This window comes from Trichechus manatus, unplaced genomic scaffold (assembly GCF_000243295.1).
Source record: "Trichechus manatus latirostris isolate Lorelei unplaced genomic scaffold, TriManLat1.0 scaffold00069, whole genome shotgun sequence".
In the NCBI taxonomy this organism is placed as follows: Eukaryota; Metazoa; Chordata; class Mammalia; order Sirenia; family Trichechidae; genus Trichechus; species Trichechus manatus.
In genome coordinates this window covers 5,522,242-5,544,512 of record NW_004444005.1, presented here as the reverse complement: position 1 = coordinate 5,544,512, position 22,271 = coordinate 5,522,242, and the positions used below count along the sequence as shown (strand labels likewise).

The window sequence follows — 22,271 nt, the reverse complement described above, 5'->3', positions numbered from 1 at the left end:
CATGTGTACTACTGTTTCATGAGAAACTATTTGTTCTGTAAGCCTTCACCTGAAGTACAATAAAATATTAAAAAAAAAAACAAAAAAACCTTACAGGTCCATGGATATATATGCATAATGTTGCCCTAATGGGCGTTATGTGACGCATGTCTGTATATGTTTACATCTAGTCTAAGTCTACTTTCAGGTACAATAGAAGAGTATTCCCAGTTCCTCCCTTCTGTCCCTTAGAACACTGCTGTCATTCATCTCACTTACCCATATGCTATAATCACCAATACATTATTGGTATTACTACCTTGAGCAAACAATTATCTATTAGATGTTAGATCAGTTAGGAGTAAGAAAAATAAAATATTTTATTCTGCCTTCATTTATTCCTTCTCTGATGCCCTTCATTTCTCTGTGTAGATCTGAGTTTCTGAATGATACCATTTCCCTCCTCTCTGAAGACTTTTTAACATTTTTCACAGGTCATGTCTGCTGGTGATGAATTCCTCCAGTGTTTGTTTGTCTGAGAAAGTATTTCTTCTTCACTTTTGAAGAATAATTTCACTGGATATAGAATTCTAGATTGGTAGTTTTTATTCTTTTAACACTTGAAATAGTCCAGTCCACTCTTTCCTTATCTACATGGTTTCTAATGAGAAGTCTGATGTAACTCTCATCCTTGGTCCTCTGTAGGTAAGGTGGTGTCTTCTTCTGGCTTCTTTCAAGATTTTCTCTTTGTCTTTGTTTTCTGAAGTCTGAATATGATATCGCCTGGGTGTATATTTTTTGGTATTTATCCTGCATGATGTTCGCTGAGCTTCCTGGGTCTGTGGTTTGGTGCCTGTCATTAATTTTGGAAAATACTGGTTCAGTGGTAGAATTCTCACCTTCCATATGGGAGACCAGGTCCTATTCCGGCCAATGCCCAGCTATTACCCATCTGTCAGTGGAGGCTTGTGTGTTGCTATGATGATGAACAGGTTTCAGGGGAGCTTCCAGACTAAGATGAACTAGGAAGAAAGACCTGGAAATCCACTTCTGAAAACCAGCCAGTGAAAACCCTATAGATCACAATGGTCCAGTGTGCAACCAATCAGGGGAATGGTACACGACCAGGCAGTGTTTTGTTCCGTTGTGCATGGGATCCTTTTGTGTCTGGCTATTTCACTTAGCATAATGTTTCAAGGTTCATCCATGTAGCATGGATAAGTACTTCATTCCTTGTTACACTGAACAATAGTCCAATGTGTGTATATATACATATATATATATGTGTGTGTGACGTTTTATCAGTTCACCTATGGATGGACACTTGGATTGTTTCCACCTTTTGGCTATTGAGAGTAATGCTGCCATGAACATTGATGTATAAGTATCTGTTTGAGTCCCTGTTTTCAATTCTTTTGGGTATATACTTAGAAGTGGAATTGCTAGGTCATATGTTAATTCTATGTTTAATTTTTTGAGGAACCACCAAACTTTTTCACAGTGGCTGAACTATTTTACATTCCCACTGGTAATGCAAGAGATTTTTGATTTCTTCATATCCTTGGCAACACTTGTTATTTTCATATATATATAATAGCCATCCTAGTGGATGTGAAGTGGTATGTTATTGTGGTTTTGATTTGCATTTCCATAATGGCTAATGATGATAAACATATTTCCATGTGCTTATTGGTCATTTGTGTATCTTTTTCTTAGACAAATGTCTCTTCAAGCCTTTTGTCCATTTTTAAATTGGGTTGTTTGGGTTTTGATGTTCTCAAATTGTAGGAGTTCTTTATGTTGTTGTTATGAGGTGCTGTTGAGTCGGTTCCAACTCGTAATGATTCTCTGTACAATAGAACAAAACACTGCCTGGTCCTGTGCCATCCTCACAGTCATTGTTAGGTTTGAGCCCATTGTTGCAGCCACTGTGTCAGTCCTTCTCGTTGAGGGTCTTCCTCTTTTTCACTGTCCCTCTACTTTACCCAGCATGATGTCCTTCCAGGGACTGATCCCTCTTGATAACATGTCCAAAGTACGTGAGACGAAGTCTCACAATCCTCGCTTCCAAGGAGGACTCTGGCTGTACTTCTTCCAAGACAGACTTGTTTGTTCTTCCGTGGTCCACTGTATATGTAGTATTCTTCACCAACACCATAATTCAAAGGCATCAGTTCTTCTTCAGTCTGTCTTATTCATTGTCCAGCTTTCACATGCAGATAAGGCGACTGAAAACACCACGGCTTGGGTCAGGCGCACCTTAGTCCTCAAAGTGACATCTTTGCTTTTAAACACTTTAAAGAGGTCTTTTGCAGCTGATTTGCCCAATGCAGTAAGTCACCTGATTTCCTGAGTGCTGCCTCCATGGACTTTGATTGTGGATCCAAATGAAAATGAGTTCTTTATATATTGTGGATATTAAACCCCTATCAAATAAATGATTTTCAAATATTTTCTCCCATTCTGTGGGTTGTCTTTTCATTCTCTTGATAGTGTCCTTTGACACACAAAAGGTTTTAATTTTGATGAAGTTCAGTTTATGTATTTTTTTCTTATGTTGCCTGTGCTTTTGGTGTCATATTTAAGAATTCACTGTCAAATCTAAGGTAATGAAAAATTTTTCCTATGTTTTATTCTAAGAGTTTTGTAGTTCTAGATCTTTGGTCCCTTTTGAGTTAATTTTGTATATAGTGTCAACAGTGTAAGATAAGGGTCCAACTTCACTCTTTTGTACATGGATATCCAGTTGCCCCAGCACCATTTGTTGAAGAGAATGCCCTTTCCCCATTGAATGTTCTTGGCACCCTTGTCAAAATCAATTGACCACACAAACAGATACTTGTACACCAATGTTCATTGCAGCACTATTCACAACAGCAAAAAAGTGAAAACAGCCTAAATGTCCGTTAACAGATAAGTAGACAAACAAAATGTGGTATATCATGGTAATGGACTATTACTCTGTCATAAAGAGAGATGAAGTCCTGATACATGCTACAACATGCATGAATCTTGAAAGCATTATGCTGAGTAAAATAAGTCAGTCACAAAAGGATAGATATTGTATGATCCCACTTATATGAAATAATCTAGAATAGGCAAGTGTATAGAGACCAAAGTTTATTAGTGGTTATGAAGATGGGTGGAGAGAGGGGGAAAGGAAGACTCAGTGCTTAGGGGACACTGAGCTTCTGTTAAGGGTGTTGGTATGACTTGGGAATGGGTAAGAGTGATGGTTGGACAATGTGATGAACACAGTTATGTCACTGAAGTGCACATGTGAACACTGTTGCAATGTCAACTGCTTTGTTACAAAGATTTACAACAAAAAAATCAATTGACGGTATTCTTGAGCACAGGATGCCTTTCCATTTATTAGTTCTTTAATTTTTTTCCGCAATGTTTTGTAATTTTTAGTGTGTAAGCTTTCACCTTGTTGGTTAAATTTATTCCTAACTGTTTTATTATTTTTGGTGTTATTGTAAATGGAATTGTTCATTGCTAGTTACAACTGATTTTTATGTGTTGATTTTGTATCCTGCAACTTTCCTGAATTTGTTGTTTAGCTCTAATAGTTCTTCTATGGATTCATGTGGTTTTCTATATGTAAGATCTTGTCAGTTGCAAACAGATAATTTTACTTCTTTTCCAATTTGGATTTTTTTATTTCTTTTTCTTGTCTGATTGCTCTGGCTAAAACTTCCAGTACTTTGTTGAGTAGAAGTGGCAAAAGTAGGCATCCTTGTCTTGTTCCTGATCTTAAGGGCAAAGTTTTCAGTCTTTCACCACTGAGTATGTTAGCTGTGGATTTTTCTTATGTGGCCTTTATCATGTTGAGAAAGTTTCATTCTATTCCTAATTTATTGACTGTTTTTATCATGAAGGATGTTGGATTTTGTCAAATGCTCTTTCTGCATCAATTAAGATGATCATGTGAGTTATTTTCCTTTATTCTATTAATATGTTGTATTACACTGATTAACTTTTATATGTTGAATCACCCTTGCATTCTGGGGATAAATCACATTAGATCATGGTATATAATCCTTTTAATATGCTTATGAATTGTTTGCTAGTATTTTGTCAAGGATTTTTGCATCTATATTCATAAGGCATATTGACCTGTAGTTTTATTGACTTTATTTATTTATCTACTTATTTTATAGTGTCTTTGAGTTTGAAATCAGGGTAATGCTAGCCTCATAGAATGGATAAGGAAGTGCTCCCTCTTCTTCCATTTTTTGGAAAAGTTTGAGAATTGGTGTTAATTCTTTTTTAAGTGGTTGATATAATTCACCAGGGAAACCATCTCGCCCTGGGCTTTTCTTTGTTGGGAGGTTTTTGATTACTAATTCAATCCCCTTACTTGTTATAGGTCTATTCAGACTTTCTGTTTCATCTTGAGCCAGATTTGGTAGTTTGTATGTTTCTAGGAATTCGTCCATTTCATCTAGATTATCAAATTTGTTGGTGTAAAAGTATTCATAGCATCCTCTTATAATACTTTTTATTTCTGTAAAATCAGTAGTAATGTCCTCACTTTCATTTCTGATTTTAGTAATTTGTATCTTCTTTCATTTTCTGTTTGTGTCGGTCTACCTAAAGGTTTATCGATTTTGTTGATGTTTTCAAAAAGCAAACTTTTAGTTTCATTGACTTTCTCTGTTGTTTTTCTGTTCTCTGTTTCGTTTATGCCCTCTGTTATCTTCATTATTTCCTTCCTTCTGCTGCCTTTGGTTTTAGTTTGCTCTCCTTCCTCTAGGCCCTTAAGGTATACAATTAGGTTGTTGATTGGAGATCTTTATTTAATGCAGGCATTTGCTGCTATAAATTTCCCTCTTAGCACTGCTTTCACTGCATCCCCAAAATTCACTGAGCTTCTTGGATGTGTAGATTCATGTCTTGCATCAAATTTGGAAAAGTTTTGGCCATTATTCCTTAAGGTGTTATTTCTTCCCCTTTCTTTTTCTCTCTCTTCTCCTTCTGGGACTCCCATAATCAGGGATGGATTACCCAACAAGCAAAGTGCTGTGGATTGAATTGTGTCCCCCAAAATGTGTGTCAACTTGGCTAGGCCATGAATCCCAGTATTGTGTGATTGTCCACCATTTTTTCATCTGATATGATTTTCCTATATGTTGTAAATCTTATCTCTATGATGTTAATGAGGCAGGATTAGAGGCAGTTATGTTAATGAGGCAGGACTCAATCTACAAGATTAGGTTGTGTCTTGAGTCAATCCCTTTTGATATCTAAAAGAGAGAAGCAAGTAGAGAGATGGGGACCTCATACCACCAAGAAACAAGTCTGGGAGAATAGCTTGGCCTTTGGACTCAAGGTCCCTGAGCCAGAGGCTCCTAGACCATGAGAAGATTTATGACAAGAGCCTTCCTCCAGAGCCGACAGAGAAAGAAAGCCTTTCCCTGCAGCTGGCACCCTGAATTTGGACCTCTAGCCTCCTAGACTGTGAGAGAATAAACTCCTCTCTGTTAAAGGCATCAACTTTTGGTATTTCTGTTATAGCAGCACTAGATGACTAAGACAGCAGGGTAAGCAGGTGCTTAGGACATCAACAAAACAAGGGCACCAGTTGTCCAAAGCAAAGGCCCATAGATACCAAGCAGACGGGACACATTAAATTTTCTTTTATGACATCTTTTCATTTGTTTGTTTATAATTATAGTATTTATTACAAAACAAGCAAAGCAAAACTGGTGAAAGCCAATTTTTTTGTTGTAAGAGATCAACAGAAGTTTACATTGATTGTTGGAACAGCTAAGTTCACTGACTCATTTTCTTTGTTGTAGAATATGTGGAATATTCTTTTTGTAGTATGTGGTATATAGTAAAAATTGTAATACCCCACGTCCACTAAAAATTTTATAATGCTGTTCATCTCATTCTGCTAAAATGACGTATGCCACTTTTACGTTCAATCATTAATATTATAGTCACATTTAAAAAGAAGTTACGTCATGGATAGCTAAGACACACACACATATATATACACATGTATATCTATAACTCACACACATACACACACACACATATGTATGTACATGTATATATATAACTCATATATCCCATTCAAATGGGTGAGTAAGCAGAGGAGGGCGTGCCACAGATTATCGGTGTTTAGGGTTCTCACATGCCTTAATCTGGCCCTGCCCATAATGCATATGTTGGTCCACTTGATGGTGTCCCAGAAGTCTCTTATGCTCTGTTCATTTTTCTTCCTTCTTTTTCCTTTCTGCTTCTCAGATTGGATAATTTCAGTTGCTTTATTTTCAAGTTTATTGATTCTTCTACCTGCTCAAATATGCAACTGAACCCTGTAATGGATTGAATGGTGTCCCCTAAAAAAATATGTTGAAGTCTTAAGCCCCAGTACCTGTGAACATGACCTTGTTTGGAAATAGGTCTTTGAAGATGTTGTCAGTTTACATGAAATCATACCAAAGTAGGGTGGGTCATAATCCACTATAAGTAATGTCCTTATAATTAATTGCATTTGAAGTTCATGTGAGAGAGGGAGGGAGGAACAATAATGTAGAAAATGCATCTACAAGCCAAGGAATGCTTGGGGCTACCAGGAGCTGAGAGAGACAAAAGAAGGATCTTCCCCTTCAGAGAAAACATAGCCTTGCTGATACCCTGGATTCAGACTTACTGTCTCCAGAACTGTGAGACAATAAATTTCTGAATATAAAGCCACACATTTTGTGGTATTTTGTTACAGCGACCCTATGAGACTAATAGAAACCCCAAGGAATTTTTTAACTTCATCTGTTGTGCTTTTCAGCTCTAAAATTTCCATTTGGTTCCTTTTTATACTTTCTATCTCTTCCATGGCATTCCCTATTTGTTCATACATTTTTCTCCTGAATTCCTTTAGTTCTTTGTCCATGGTTTCCTTTAGCTCATTGAGCATATTTAAGGCAGTTGGTTTAATGTCTTTGACTTGTAATTCCAATGCCTGGGTTTCCTCAGGGATGATTTCTGTCAAATTCTTTTTTACCTCTGAATGGACCATACTATCCTCTTTCTTTGTATGCTATGTAATTTTTTGTTGAGAACTGGACATTTTGAGTATTATAATGTGGTAACCAGAAATCAGATTCTCTCCCTCCTCAGGGATTGTTGATTATTGCTTGTTGAGGGCTTTAGCCATCTGTTTGTTTAGTAACTTTTCCAAACTATTTTGCAAAGTACATTTTCCTTGTTGTGTGTGGTCACTAAAGTTTCTGTTGCATTATCTCTGCAGCCAGTGACCAGACAAAGATTTCCTTCAACGAAAAGGAAAAAAAAAAAAAGGGGGTGTTCTGTTTCTTTAAATCTTCTGATAAATGCTACAAGGGAAGCCAATGCAGCCTGAGAGGGCCAAAACCAAGGCAAGCATCTGCTGCCGTCCCTCAGGGAACCACCAGACCAACCAAAATGCACAACCCAAATTATAGGAGGAGAAGGTCCTTACTGCTTTTCCTAGCACCAGCCAGCCACTCCAGGAACATAGGCTGCTATCTCCATTGCCACAGCAGGGCTGAGGAATGGATGATAGTGGCCAGTTGGTGCCTGCCACTCTCTTACCTAAGATCAGCAGCCTCTCCTTTCATCAAGCACCTCCCTGGTTGTCATAAGTGTTCAGTCAGGTTCCTGAGTTCTGAAATAGTTTATTCTTGTTTTTTTCCAGTTAATAGTTGTTTTGGTGGCAGGACCAACCCCTAGAATTTCTTTCTGTGTTATCTGGCGTGACATTGCTCCATAGATTGATTCTAAAACTTGACAACCATTAAACAGCATTTCATTATTATGGCTATGTGAGTATTGTTCAGTGTTCAGTTAATGAATGAAAATTAGCTTTTCTTCTCAGTGGTAGTATTTCTGAGCCGCTAGCCTTAATGTCAAATAGATTCTCTTTTGTAGATTTCATCAATTGCTGAAAAATCATACCACATTTTAAGTTTGCTTCATATTTATACTATGATTTCATTGGCTAGGTTTGTATTTGTTTCCTGGAGTTTTATATCCCTTTTTGTTTTTCTTAAATGGTTTGCCTCTATTTTACCTTGTCAAATACAAACAAATCCGCACTTACATAGGGAGAGACTTTATCTGAAAAGATTATTGCAGTAGGGGAAAGGGAATTATTGCATAGAGAATGCTCCAACCATGAGACTCACAAGCATCTCAAAGGTGAGGCAGAAAAGGGCTTTCCTTTTATAGGGAAGAGGCAGCAATGCTAGAAAGAACCAGGTGTGGGGGAGTAGGATGAGTGGGTAGTGTCATCAGACATTTTGAGGAGCAAGTGTCTTTCCTTGCAGTCAGCTGATTCTTGTGAGGGCCACCAAGGAGGAGTTGTTCTGTATTGCGATGGCTGCTCAGGCTGATCTGGGGGACTTCGGAGACTCAGGGACTTGGGAGAAGGATAAAAACTTAACTGAGGTTTGGTCAAGTAAAGCTAGCAAGTATTTTGTCCAGATTGGTACAAACAGTTCAACTAATCATTTGTGAGGCAAAGAATGTGAATTTGCAGTGTCCGTGTCTGACCTTGTGATTGATAAATCGAGGGATCATCCATGAGTCTTATCTAAGTCATATGGGAAAGAGTGGTTCTTTGCAGTAAGCTGTTTCCAGGAACTCAATTGGTGGGGTGATTTCTTTAACCATTGTTGTTTTCCAAGAGCACAGAGCTCACATGAAGTTCAACATTGTCAACAGTGTTAACCTTCAGTTCCTCCAGCATTGCATCCCACGTCCTATTCTGTTGAATTTTTTCTCTTGGCTTCCTCTCTCCTAGAGCCTGACCCCCATTCTCTTGTTCTAGGTATGCCACTCCAAGAGCATCCTGAGCTACCCCTACTATTCGCCTTATTATTTCTTAATTTACATTCTTATTTTGCTGGAATACTTCCTGAAGTAACTTCGTAAGAAAGGCCAGATGGGAAGTAAGTTTTCTGAGTTCTTATTTGTCTGAAAAATTTTTTAGTCTCCTTTTCACAGATTGCTAGCTTGATTGAGCATAGAATCTTAGGGAGAAAATCATTTTCCCTTAAAATTTTGAAGACATTTCCCCATTGTATTTGAGCTGCAAGAAGTCCAATACCTCTCTCTTTTTCTCTCTCTTTCTGTGTTTGTGTGTAGAGAAAGGGAGGGCTGTTTCCTCCTCAAATGCTTCTTTTTCCTTAAGCAGGGTCTCTTCTCACTAAATTTGTTTCCAGCCGAACAAGAATTCATGTGCACTCAATGAATAAATCATGGGAGAATAGCACCAGATAAATAATTAACTAACTGCTTATTAGAGAATCTTGTTAAAACATAGTTAGACTTGATACTTTTATAACCAACAAAAGGAATGTGGAATTTTTGTAGTCCACCTTTCAATGGGGGTGATCAACTTTCTTATGAATTGAAATCTTAATAAAGATCCATTGCTCAGTTGCTTGTTCCTTCTCAAAGACCTCTTGATGATAAACATCTCTGTTATTTGTAATTACATGTAGATTATTCTTTTTCTAGATCCAAAATAGACTTTTCTAAATAATACTGAGGAGATTAGCATATGCATTTGATTTTATTACTAAATTTTAATACCAAGTTGGCAATTTATCCTGCTGATGAAATAGTGTTGATTATCCTTTTCCTCTATGTCTCTAACATATTAGCCAACTCGACGTGGGGGCTGTGGAAGGCTGCTCTGCAGCTGTGCGTTGGAAAAGCACAGTTCTTGGCTCGTTTTCTTTAGATATCTGAGTCACTGGAAACTTCTTCATCCGGCTCACCAACTTTTCAAGCTGTTCTTTGACACTCTCACTCAATCTTGCTGAAAGAAAGTCTAGGTGTTGAAGTTACAGAAACATGAACTTTAAATGCAATTAAACTTTATTTTTGAGTTATTTTACTGTTCAATAAGTATGCTCTCTGTTCTTACAAAACTTTTGGATTTTATGTCACTTTTAGATCCTTTTAGAATGTAAAAGTATTTTCTTCTATGTCAGAGCCCAGGGCGGAGGGATTCTTTACTTCTATGTGGACATACATCCTTATTGAGTTAATTATCCAAGTGGAATTTTTATTTAAGAAATTATCCTATACCTGTATAGCTATATTGTTTGCTGTTAGTTGCTGTGGAGTTGGTTCTGACTCCTGGCGACCCCATGTGTGCAGAGTATAACTGCTCCATAGGGTTTTCTTTTGGAACAGATCGGTAGTCCTGCCTTCCGAGGCACCCCTGGGTGTGTTTGAACCGCCAACCTTTCGGCAAGCAGCAAGCACTTAACCAGTTGTGCCACCTAGGGACTCCATACAGGTTTTGTAAAAATATCTTTTGCATGCTTTCAGCTTGACAACTTAGTTTCAACCATTCTTTTAAAAGAATTTAACGTGTATTTTACTCAGTTCTGCTTATCTTTTTCACTCTCTTTGACACATGCCCCTTCCTTTCAGATTCCACTGCCATTTCTTAAATCCAGGCCATCATTCACTAAGGCCTTGATGACTGCAGGAGCTTTCTGTCCAGGCTCCTTGCTTCCTACCTGCCCAGCCCTTGCCCTGATTCTCACCTCCAGACTATATTGGATGCCACTGCCAGATTTATCTCCCCGTTTTGTTGGTGTTGTTAGATGCTGTCAAGTCAGTTCCAACTCAGTGATCCTCTGTACAACAGAACGAAACACTGCCAGGTTCTGCACCATCCTCACGATCATTACGTTTAAGCCCATTGTTGCAGCCACTGTGTCAGTCCATTTTGTTGAGGGTTTTCCTCTTTTTCACTGACCCTCTACCTTACCAAGCATGATGTCCTTCTCCAGGGACATGTCCAAAGCATGTGAGACAAAGTCTCACCATCCTTTCTTCTAAAGAGCATTCTGGCTGTACTTCTTCCAAGACAGATTTGTTCATTCTTTTGGCAGTCCATGGTATATTCAATATTCTTTGCCAACACCGTAATTCAAAGGCATCAATTCTCCTTTGGTCTTCCTTACTCGTTGCCCAGCTATCAAATACATCTACTGCTTTACAAATGTCACATTCCTGCTGAAGCACCTTCTTTGGCCTCAGTCATAGAACTGGGTAGCCCCTTACCAACCTTCTGATCTCCAGAGCTGTGAGCCCTGTTTTCCAGTCTTCAAGTTCAGATCTTCAGGCAGGGCAGACTGTGGCCCCTCTAGCCAGCAGTGACCCTGCACTCTGACCTGTCATGGCCCTTGCCTTGTTTCCTTATACTGCAGTATTTGTGTGCACCTCTCTAATTTTATAGCTAATTTGTATCTAAACATCCACAGGATGAGCAATAGTGGCTTCAACTCATTCATATTCTCCACACTGCTCTGCTCTCAGCATCTGTTTGTTGAATGAATAAGTGATAGAGTTTTTTGTATTGATATTCTTTTCTTTCTTTTGGGGCATCACCTAAGCTGGGGAGTCAGCTGGCAGGAAAATTCTGTCAATTACCTTGACTTCTTGAAAGCAGTGGATAGCAGCAAGCCAGCAAGACCTCCATCGATTGAGAAGGAAGAGAGCAAACGCATCAATTTTGCAGCACTCAGTCCAGAGGAGGTGCTGAAGAAGATGCAGGAGGTCGTCGACTCCTCCCAGCCGGCTTTGTCGAAGGTATGGCAGGCCGAATGCACTTTTATTACGAAAGCTGATTTGAAATGTTTACGTCCTCATTTTCTTGATTACCTAAAGGAAAATTAGCGTAAGTACATTGCAGGCCATCTGGAAAACCATGAATAGTATGGCTTCACGTTTCAGCACCTTAGCTTGTGCTTACGATTGCACTGGCCCCAGAGGTCACCTGGCAGGGATTATTGCAAGCTAAAATGTCTACAAGGGACCAGACATAGAATGAATGATGAACAGGGACAAGAGGAGGCCAAGGCCAGCCAGAGGGCATAGGCCTGTGCCCTTCTCCTCCACCCCGGCCGATTGTTGCTGGGATGAAACATGGGCCCTTTTTTTTTTATTTATGAGAAGCTGTGAAGTCTCCTGATTTTTAAATGCCCGCCCATAGTTCAGATTTTTCAAAAACACTGTGCAGGCCAAACAAATTCGTTTGCAGAGTGGCTTGGTCCCCTTCTAACCTAAAGTGGCGCCATGTAAATGCTAGTGGATGGGCTATTTCTCAAACTGAGGGCCGTGGGCACTTTGGGAGGAACCATGGCTGTCACTTTCGAGACGGGCTCCATAGGCAGTAAGAAACTGTTGGAGGTCTTAAGCAAGAGAGTAGGATTCTCTGGGCAAGAGTATGGAAGCTGGGTTGGAGGGCAGCGAGGAGAAGAGAGCGGATGGTGTTTAAGGATCGCCGTCACAGAAGACAATGAAGAAGACAGATACATGTACACATTTCTGTAGATCCTTGGAGAGATGGCTCACCTTATGTTTATATAGAGTTTTACAGAAGATTGTCTGACTGTAGTGGTTTGCGTGTTGCTATGATGCTGAAAACTATGCCAGTAGTATTTCAAACACCAGCAGGGTCACCCATGGTGGACAGGTTTTACTGGAGCTTCCAGACTAAGACAGACTAGGAAGAAAGGCCTGCCAATCTTCTTCCAAAAATTAGTCAACAAAAACCTTATGAATGACAACAAAATATTGCCCAGTAGAGACAGGTCATCAGGAAGGACCAATCACTAGAGAAGGACATCTTGTGTGATAAAGCAGAAGGCCAACAAAAATGAGGAAAACCCTCAGTGAGGTGGATTGGCCCAGCAGTCAAAGGAGTGGACTCCAGCATAGCAGTGATCATGAAGATGGTGCAGGACTGGGCAGTGTTTCGTTCTGTTATACATGGGGTCGCCATGAGTGAGAACCTGCTTGACGGCAATGAATAACAACAAAAGCTTCTTCACATTGGGTTCTTGCACTGGCCCTGTGGCTTGGCAGGCTGGCTTTACACATGGACGATCACCACCGACCCGAAGAAATGCAGAACTTGTGGCTGGAGACTTCTGGAACCAAGACCCTCATGGCTGAGACTGCTGGAAACCAAGACCTTTATGGCCGAGACTGCTGGACCTGGGACCCTTATGACTGGAGACTTCTGGACCCAAGATCCCCCTGAGGGCTGCTAAGCATCACGTGGACACTGTCTTCCCCGCACCACAGTGCCTTCTCCTGCTCAAGTAATAGGAAATGCTCAGCTAACTTGTCACTTATATAACTCTTCTCCGAAACATTTATCGACATGTGCTATGTGCCAGAGGCCTGGGGAGGTGCATTTTCAGGTTGACTTAGTAAAGCTTGCCACAACCTCTTGGGTTATTAAGTCCGTCTTTTTATAGCAAAGAAGCTGAAGCTCAGTGAGCCTAAGGTCTGTGCTGGGTAAGAGCCGAGGTCCAAAGACCAACTGCTGCCTGCCAGGCAGGGTTCTTTCTACCTTACACAGCAGCCTCGGGCTTCCACTGTGGGAGGCTGGGAAAAGATCGGGACCTGTGGAGCGTTCTAAGGTTAATTTGGTTGCACGTATGTCATCACCCCTTGGGCCCGTGGAGTGTGCCTGATTAGCCCTGAATGATAGTTAACTGCAAGGGAATTGGCAAGTACACTAAATTCTTACTTAAAATTAAAAAATGATCTTAATCTCTGATACAGACTTGTTACAGATTTCCGAGTGCAATAAAAATGAATGATTTTGTTTCGACAGATGGAAAAAAAAAATGTGCTTTCTTTTTATAGCACATTTTTTTTGCACTTTTTCAGCTTGACTGCTGTTGTGGGCTCATGCTGTCTGCTCCCCCAGCCCTGGCATGCGGCAGCAGAGCCTTCCCCAGCCCCTCGTAATACGAGGCCACGCCAGCTCCAGTACAGGGTCCCGAAAGGCCAGCAGCCTCGGTGTAAATGCCTCGGGGTGGGGGTGGGGGTGTCCCCTGACCTGTGTCCCCAGCCCCTCAGAAAGCCAGGCTCCTCCTGTGTGATCTGTCCCCCAAGCCTGTGGGATTGCTCCTGAGCCAGGAGCTGCCTCCTGTTACAAGTAATTGCCGCTTTAAGGAGCTACAATGTAATGGTCGAGAGGCCTTGGGCAAGTTGCTTCTCCCCTTGGAGCCTCCTTTCTCCTCTGTAAAAGGGGGTCATCAGAGCAGGTATGAGGCTTACATCACATAATGGGCGCATGCCGCCAGCCGCAGGACCAGAATCCTGTCACCCTTCGCCCTCCCCGTATTCAAGTAGGAGAGACTACTGCGAATTTTCTCTGCAGCACGTAAACTCTTATCCCGTGTGCATAGCTTCCGTGTTCCTAGTCCTTCAATGGATTCCCTGGGTGGTAGACAGTTAACACGTGTTCAGCTGCTACCCAAAAGGTTGGCAGTTTGAGTCCACCCAGACACTTCTCGGAAGAAAGCCCTGGTGATCTGCTTCCAAAAATCTGCCATTGAAAACCCTATGGAGCACAGCTCTGCTCTGACACACAAGGGGTCACCATGAGTCAGAATCGACTCCACAGCAGCTGGAACCGGAAAGTCCTTCAAGAAAGTGCATTTATTTAGTAGTTTAGACCTTGCAGAGGACTTTCATACATTTGATTTCAATTGCGTTCAGTAGAAACAATACTTAAGGAAAATATTTTTTAAATATTCACTTGACATTGGTGTCTGCATTCATTTTTCTTCTTCTTTTTAGGCCTTTTCTGAGTTGGATAAAGAAGACACTGGGTTTGTAAAGGCTGCAGAATTTGGACAAGTTCTTAAGGATTTCTGTTACAAACTGTCAGATAACCAGTTTCATTATTTTTTGAGAAAATTAAGAATTCATCTAACCCCCTGTATACATTGGAAATATTTTCTCCAGAACTTCAACTGTTTCCTCGAGGAGGTAAGGATGTCTCTAACACATAAGCATCTCTTTTTGAAAGAAGGGACAAAAGAATTATTTTTTGGAAAAATGGATAATTGATTAAAATATGTCAGAAAAATTGGCAACCACCTCCTGTAATTAGCTCATTCTAAACGGAGAGTTGGTGGACATTCCACATAGAATATTAGGAGGTAAATATGTAACGTTTAGTTTGTTGGAAAGTTGTTATTTTATTTTGTTTTCATTCCGAAGAAGTTTGGGGCTGGTTTGTGTCTGGCTCTTTTAGAGTTCTAAGGAATCTTAGATTCCAGAAGATGATCTTATGTCCAGAGAAGACCCTGAGCCGTGTATTGGGGTACAAGGAGTGCAAAGCACAGGGTAGAGGCAGGCATGGAGAGAGTGCGCTCTGGCAGCAGAGACATGTTCAGCAGAAGGAAGGGCCCCGGAGGAAGTCAGGGAGGACTTCCCGGAGGAGGTGGGTGCCTCGTTCCTCCCCAGGACAGTCTCTCTGGCTGCACAAGTTGTTTATTCTTAGGTTGTTTCTAGATCTCTGAATGCACATGGACCCACGTCATTAGCAACAGTGACAGTCTAGGTCCAACCAACCCCTATTTCTCTGACTACTGTTCTGTGCAGGGCACTGTGCTGAGTGAGAAAGGAAGTACAAGGGCCACAGTCCCTGCTGTCACGGAGGGGAGACAAAAATAAACTCGCAGAAATTTCAAAAATAAGGCAATAGCTAAAGCACAACAGACTCGTGCTAGACTGGATTTAACTCTCCCCTGTAGGTGGATGCAGGTCCAATTGCACACATTTCTGGATAATACTATAATGAACCTCCTAAGCTGGTAAATCTTGGCTCATTTATATAAGATAAATGTTTCGTCATGGAATTACTAGAGCCAATGGCATGAACATTTTTCAGGTTCTGAGGCTAATCAGAATGATAACAATAGCAAACACTCTATAGTGCTTTCTGTGGTCCAAGCCCTGTTCTTGGTCACTTGTATCTGTGAACTCAGGAGTTCTGGGGGGCACAGACAGTTAAGTGCTTGGCTACTAGTTGAAAGGTTGGCAGTTCGAACCCACCTAGAGGTGCCTCAGAAGCCAGACCTGGCAGTGTGCTTTTGAAAGGTCGCAGCTTTGAAAGCCCTATGGAGCTGTTCAGCTCTGGGGTCGCCATGAGTTGGGTGCAACTCAAGAGCACCTCACAACAACAGAGTCTGTGAGCTCAGCCAGTCCTTTAGTCAGGTCCGTGCTATTACGAGCCTCATTTCATGGATGAGTGCACAGAGAGGCACAGAGACGTTACGTGACTTGCCCGCAGCCACACAGCTGGTGAGTGGTAGAGTGGACTTGCAAACCCAGGAAGTCTGGCTCCGGATTCACGCTCCTGGACCCCATGCTGTGGGGGGTTATGACTTTTTTAATCTTGCCATTTACCCCATTGCCGTCAAGTCGATTCCGACTCATAGTGACCCTACAGCGACTCTGTAGGACAGACAGAGTAGAACTGCCTTATGGGGTTTCCAAGGCTGTAATCTTTATGGAAGCCGACTGCCACATCTTTCTCCCACAGAGCAGCTGATGGGTTTGAACCACCGACCTTTCGGTTACCAGCAGAGCGCTTAATCACTGCACCACCAGGGTTCCTTCTCTTGCCATTTAGATGGGCCTTTGTAAACAGTATAGACTCTTGTGTTGCATATTTTACAAGCTTATGTAAATGGTGTTAGATTGCATGTTGTCTCCTGCACGTGTTGTTGGGTTTTTCCCCTTACTCGAGATCATGTTTCTAAGACTTCTCTGTGTTGATAGTGGCTTTAGTTCATCCACTTAGGCCGCTGTAAAAAGAGTCTGTTAAATGAATGCGTCCTGTTGAACACCACCATTCAGTTATCCTCCTCCTGCTGATGAACACTTAGGTTGCTTGTGGTTTTCTCCGTTACGAACCGATCGACAGGGAGCCCTTCACGTGTCTCCTGGACACGCACACAGGAGCTACTGTTGCGGGATAGGAGGGTGGATGCATATTCAACCTCCCCTCCCTCCAGAAATTTTGTTGCCGTCCAGTTGATTCAGACTCACAGCAACCCTATAGGAAGGAGTAGAACTGCCCCGTGAAGTTTGCAAGGCTGAAATCTTTATGGAAGCAGATTGCCACATCTTTCTCCCTAGGAGCAGCTGGTGGGTTTGAACAGCCAGCCTTTCAGTTAGCAGCCGAATGCTTAACCACTGCGCCACGAGGGCTCCTTTCAACCTCCCCAGATATCGCCCAAACGTTCTCCAAAGTGGGTAGAGCAGTGGACACTCCCACTCACGGTGCACGCGAGCTCACCTGGGTAGTAGCGGGCCTTTTACTTTCCGCCAGTCGGATTGCTAGTGGGGCCGAACCCTCCCATATGTTATAGACCGTTGCGGCTCTGCTGTCTGCGGGTTGCCCAAGAGCACGCTAGTCTATGGTTGGTCCTGGGAGCTGGAAACTTCTTCTCCTGGCCTGTGACAAGTCTTTTCACTTTATCTCTGGTGGCCCTCACTATTTTTAATACTTATAGTTCTTCTGATTTTAAAAAGAATGCATCTTCATTGTGGGAAGTTTGGAAAATTCAGGAAAGCACAGATAGGAAAACAGCCTTCTAAGCCCCGCGATGAGGAGAGGGTCCGATGACAGGAACTCTTGAGTTTAAAGAGCGCCTCCTGTGCTCCTGGCCTCCACAGGCATTTCCTCCTTAGCTGTTACCCCCCGAAAGGAAGGTGTTCATTCTCATCCCAGATGAAACGGGCTCCAGGAGGTCAGGTGACTGCAAGCCTTCCAGCAAGGAGAAGCAAGTTAGGTGGGTTCACCTTTAGAGTTTATGTTCTTTAGCTATGCCGCACTGCCTCAGAGATATTTTCTCCTAGTTTTAATGCTTTTTTTTTTTTTTTACATAGTGGAGATAACCATGTATCTCCAACATTGTATCTTGAATCAAGATGCAGTCATGTATCTTGCTGTTTTTCAGTTAACATTAAATCAAGCATGTCATCTAAAGGGTTTCCAGACCTCAGTTCAAATGTCTGTATAACGTCCTGTTGACTCCCTTGGTTTTAAGAATTTGGCTTCCCCCCACCGCCCCAGCTTTTGTCAGTGTAACTGACTTTGCAGTGAACGCTTAGTGTGTAAATCTATATCCACATTTTGGATTCTTTTCTTTAGGAGAGATTACAAGAAATAAATAACTGGGGTCAAAGGATAGGAATACTTTTATTGATCTTGAAAGCAGCCCCTGATATTGTTATTTGTTAATTTTTTTTTATTGGGTTGAACCCTATGAAATTGCCATTTGTTGAGTCAGAAATGATTGAACACTGATAATTTCATGTGCTTTATGCTGATATTTGTAGAAGTTGTATGTGCCCATTACACGTGATTTATAAAATACTAAGAAGGTAAATCACCCCTAGGGACAACCAGCGTTAACATTCTGGCTTATTACCCTCCGATTCTTTCTTCTGTATGAATGTCCTTTGGGGAGAGGCCAAGGACAGGCTGTCGATGCTGTTGAATTTGAAGGTCGTTGGAGAGTTTCTGGGCTCTTACAAGTCTCTTTTTTTAACAAACATTTTTTTATTTGTGTCAGAGTAGTATATATGTCCTCTAGAAATCAAGCTGAATTGCTGCAAAATATTTACAAACAGAAATCCCCCATCACCTCTCTTCTCCTCCAGTCCCGCTCCCCAAAAGCAATCACTTTCATATTTTCCAGTTTCTTCAGCTATGTTGTGGTTGTTAGGTGCCATCGAGTCGTTTCCAATCACAGTGACCCCACGTACAACAGAATGAACCACTGCCGGCCCTGGGCCATCCTCACCATCGTGGTTACGCTTGAGCCCATTGTTGCAGCCACTGTGTCAATCCATGTCATTGAGGATCTTCCTCTTTTTCGCTGACCCTCTGCTTTCCCATGCTGTCCTTCTCCAGGGACTGGTCCCTCCTGGTGACACATCCAAAGTGTATGAGATGAAGTCTCACCATCTTGCTTCCAAGGAGCACTCTGGCTGTACTTCTTTCAAGACAGATTTGTTCGTTCTTCTGGAAGTCCATGGTATAGTCAGTATTCTTCACCAACACCATAATTCAAAGAAATTCTTCTTCGGTCTCCCTTATTCATTGTCCAGCTTCTGCATGCATATGAAGCCTTTGAAAATACCATGGCTTGACTCAGGCACACCTTAGTCCTCAAAATGACATCTTTGCTTTTTAACACTTTAAGAGGTCTTTTGCTGCAGATTTGCCCCGCGCAATGTGTCATTTGATTTCCTGACGGCTGCTTCCATGGGCATGGATGGTGGATCCAAGTAAAATGAAATCCTTGACAACTTCAGTCTTTTCTCTGTTTATCATGATGTTGCTTACTGGGCTTCAGCTGTATGCTTCCTTACCTCTGAGTAGGACACTTACCTTCCGTTTCTTAAGTATCAGTTCTCAGTATTGCTCACCGACTTGCCGACGTGCAGATGAGGATTTGGCTGTCTCGTCCCGTCCCAGCTGCTTCCTCCTCCGGGTCCCCTGCAGTCCTCTTCTGCAGACTGCTCTTCTGCAGACTGCCTTCACCTCCTAGGCTCTCCTGGCGATTGCCCTGGCGTTAGTTTGTCTCTAAAACGTGGATTCCTTGCATGTGTCCTGCTCCACTGTATGGAGACATCCACTCTTCCCGTCAACAAACGCTTGTGTGGCCCTCTGCTTACCAGGCATTGAACTGGGTGCTGCTGGGTTTGGTCTCTGCCTTCTGGGAGCTTCCATTCTAGGAGGGAACATAGATAAGAGATGGTAAATATATCCTATGTCAGATTCTGCTGAGTGCTGTGGGGCACGAGGGGGCAGTCAGGGAGGGCCTCTCTGAGGAGGTGACATTTGGGCAGAGACCCCGCGGAGGTGAGGGATTGAGCCGAGTAGTGTCTATGGGAGGGGTAGTCCCAGGCAGGGATGCGGGGGAGCCCATCTGTGGTCTGAGTGTGGAATGTAGGGCATGCGGTCAGGGAGGGCTGGGGCAGGGGGACCGGTCACTTGGCAGCGGCATAAAGACTTTGGCTTTGCCTCTGGATGACGCGGGAGGCAAGGGAGGATGAGGGGCAGAGGGGCCCTTACATTTTAGCCAGATCGTTGTGCTGCTGGGTGGGAAGGGACTGTGAGGTCGAGGGCCAGATCACGGAGGCCGGTGGGATGAGCACGGTGGCTGAGGAGGGAATTGATGAGAAGTGGCTTGAGATTGGGGACGTTTTTAAAGCGGAGCAGACAGACTCTAGGATGATGACTTGTCTCTGCTGGGTGAGAGGAAGAACCCAGGTGTCTGGGCTTGCGTTGATGGAATGGGAGGAGTGTAGGAAGAGAGGGTTTGCTGGGGCAGGCGTCCCGTATTTGATCTAACCTCTCCTCTACCGTTGGACTGTCAGGCGGTTTCCAGTTTTCGGCATTATAATGATGACGTTGGTGGTGGTGGTGCCATCATGTCGATTCAGAGTAGCACCGCCCCATAGGGTTTTCCAGGCTGTTGTCTTTACAGGAGCAGATCGCCAGGTCTTTCTCCCACGGAGCTGCTGGTTGGGTTTGCAGCTGTGCGGGTTGGTGCTGAGCACTCAACCGTTGTGCCACTAGGGCGCCTTACAATGGTGATCGCTTAACCCTATGGAGAACTTAGGAGTATGTGCCCAAAACAGTTCTAATGCTTTTATATGTCTGATCCCATCAAGTCCCCATGGCAGCCCTATGCCCGCGTCACACAGAGAGGCCGAGAGCGGAGAAGCCAAGTCAAGCCTCGCAGCCTGGCTGCGCCGCTCCCTCCTGACCCGGTGCTGTCCGCGCGGTCCGTGCTCACCCGGCACCGTGTGTGTCTGCTGACACTGTGCGTGCGTCTCTGCTGGCTCTCTGGGACCATCCGACCAAGACTGTGGGCGCTGCCACAGCTTTCGACACTGGGGCAGTTCTGCTCTGTCCTGTGGGCTCACTGTGAGTCGGAACCAACTCGACAGCGATGGGTTTCGGGGTTTTCTAGCCTCCTTCTCAGAGTCGCCTTTGCAGCTGAAGCTCTTTGCTGAACACGCTTGGGAGAAGGTTTGAGGATGCTCTGCAAACTGAGCGATGATGGAAAATGTGCTCAGAGCCAGGCGCCGGCAGTGGGCTGGAGGGGGCTGGGCTGGCACCCAGGACACAGTCCGGGTCACTAAATGCTCTTTGAGTTAAATTATATCACCTCTGAAGTTGGCCTAAAGGAGCCCCGGTGGCACAACAGTTAAACACTCAGCTGCTAACTGAAAGGTTGGTGGCTGGGACCTACCCAGTGGCTCAGCAGGAGAAAGACCTAGTAATCTGCTCCCGTAAAGATTACAGCCAAGAAAATCCTACAAGACAGCTCTACTCCGTCACATGGGGTCACTGTGAGTCAAAAGTCGACTCGACGGCACCCAACACCAGCAAGAAGTTGGTGTAGGGGAAAGTGGGAAGACCCTGCTAAGAAGCTAATACTTGAGTGGAAGTTAAAAAAAAAAAGAAGAGATGTGTTACCAGAAGGACATGTCGAGCGAGGGGCTTCTTGGAGCACCAGAAAGGCCTGGAGGTGTGAGTGAGACCACAGTGTGGGCGTCCCCAGCAGCTCAGTTGGCAGTGCTGACGGAGGATGCGGGGGGTGTATTGTCCTCTTCATCTGCTGGTGAGGGCGGCGGTCACGGCAGAGGTCCCAGTCCTGTGCTGCAGAGTTCAGGTGGCTTCCTGGGAGCCACAGAGCACCACTGATGACTCTGCAAGGAGGTGGCCTGCCTGCTCTAGGGGAGGAGAACGCAGGGGCCACCGAAGATGCCTGAAGCTTTATCCCAGGTTTTGTACTATTTTCAATAGAAGGAAAAGGAAGTAACAAATAAGAGGAGTAGTTAATGCACCAACCTCAAGCTCATTAAATATGATACCAGTCGTCCTTTTCCTCTAGGGGATGCACAGGAGGCAGGTAATTAAAAGGAGATTACCAAAATGTAATTAAGACAGCCTGCACCTCTGCTCGCTCGCGAAGCGCACCGCGAATCATCCCTCGCCAAACCCAAGGCATCCCTGGAGAAGGAGAAACTGCCATGAGGACGGGTTTAAGGCCTTGAGTCAGTCTATGTGGGATCGAAGTGCCAACGGCAATTCGAAAGGTTAGATAGGAAACTTAGGAGGCAGAGTTTATGTTAATGGAGGAGGAACAACTCAGAAAAGCAGGGTGAGACTGGTTGCGCAACTCAAAGAATATAGTCAGCGTCACTGAATTTTACATCTAGAAGTTGTTGAGCTGGTGTATGCTCTGCTGTGTATGTTCTCCGCAACAACAAAAAATAAAATATATATTTTTTAAAAGTCGACAGAGGGTGCAGATGACGAGTTCACACTTACTCAGAGTCCGTGTCTCCTAGTGGCCGTACCACTAAGTCTGTCCTAACGAACTTTCGCTGATCTTGTGTCTCATGGGCCTGTCAGTCATGACATGAGA

At 43.2% G+C, this 22,271-nt stretch overlaps 1 protein-coding gene across 1 annotated transcript in view; it reads left to right on the top strand.

The window, feature by feature from the left end:
- The window catches only part of EFCAB6 (EF-hand calcium binding domain 6), a 317,117-nt gene that overhangs the window by 242,832 nt on the left and 52,014 nt on the right, over positions 1 to 22,271 (top strand). Inside the window, exons 20-21 of the mRNA XM_012556542.2 lie at positions 11,394 to 11,589; positions 14,602 to 14,793. Coding sequence (XP_012411996.1) covers positions 11,394 to 11,589; positions 14,602 to 14,793 — 388 coding nt within the window. The remainder of the gene's footprint in view (positions 1 to 11,393; positions 11,590 to 14,601; positions 14,794 to 22,271) is intronic.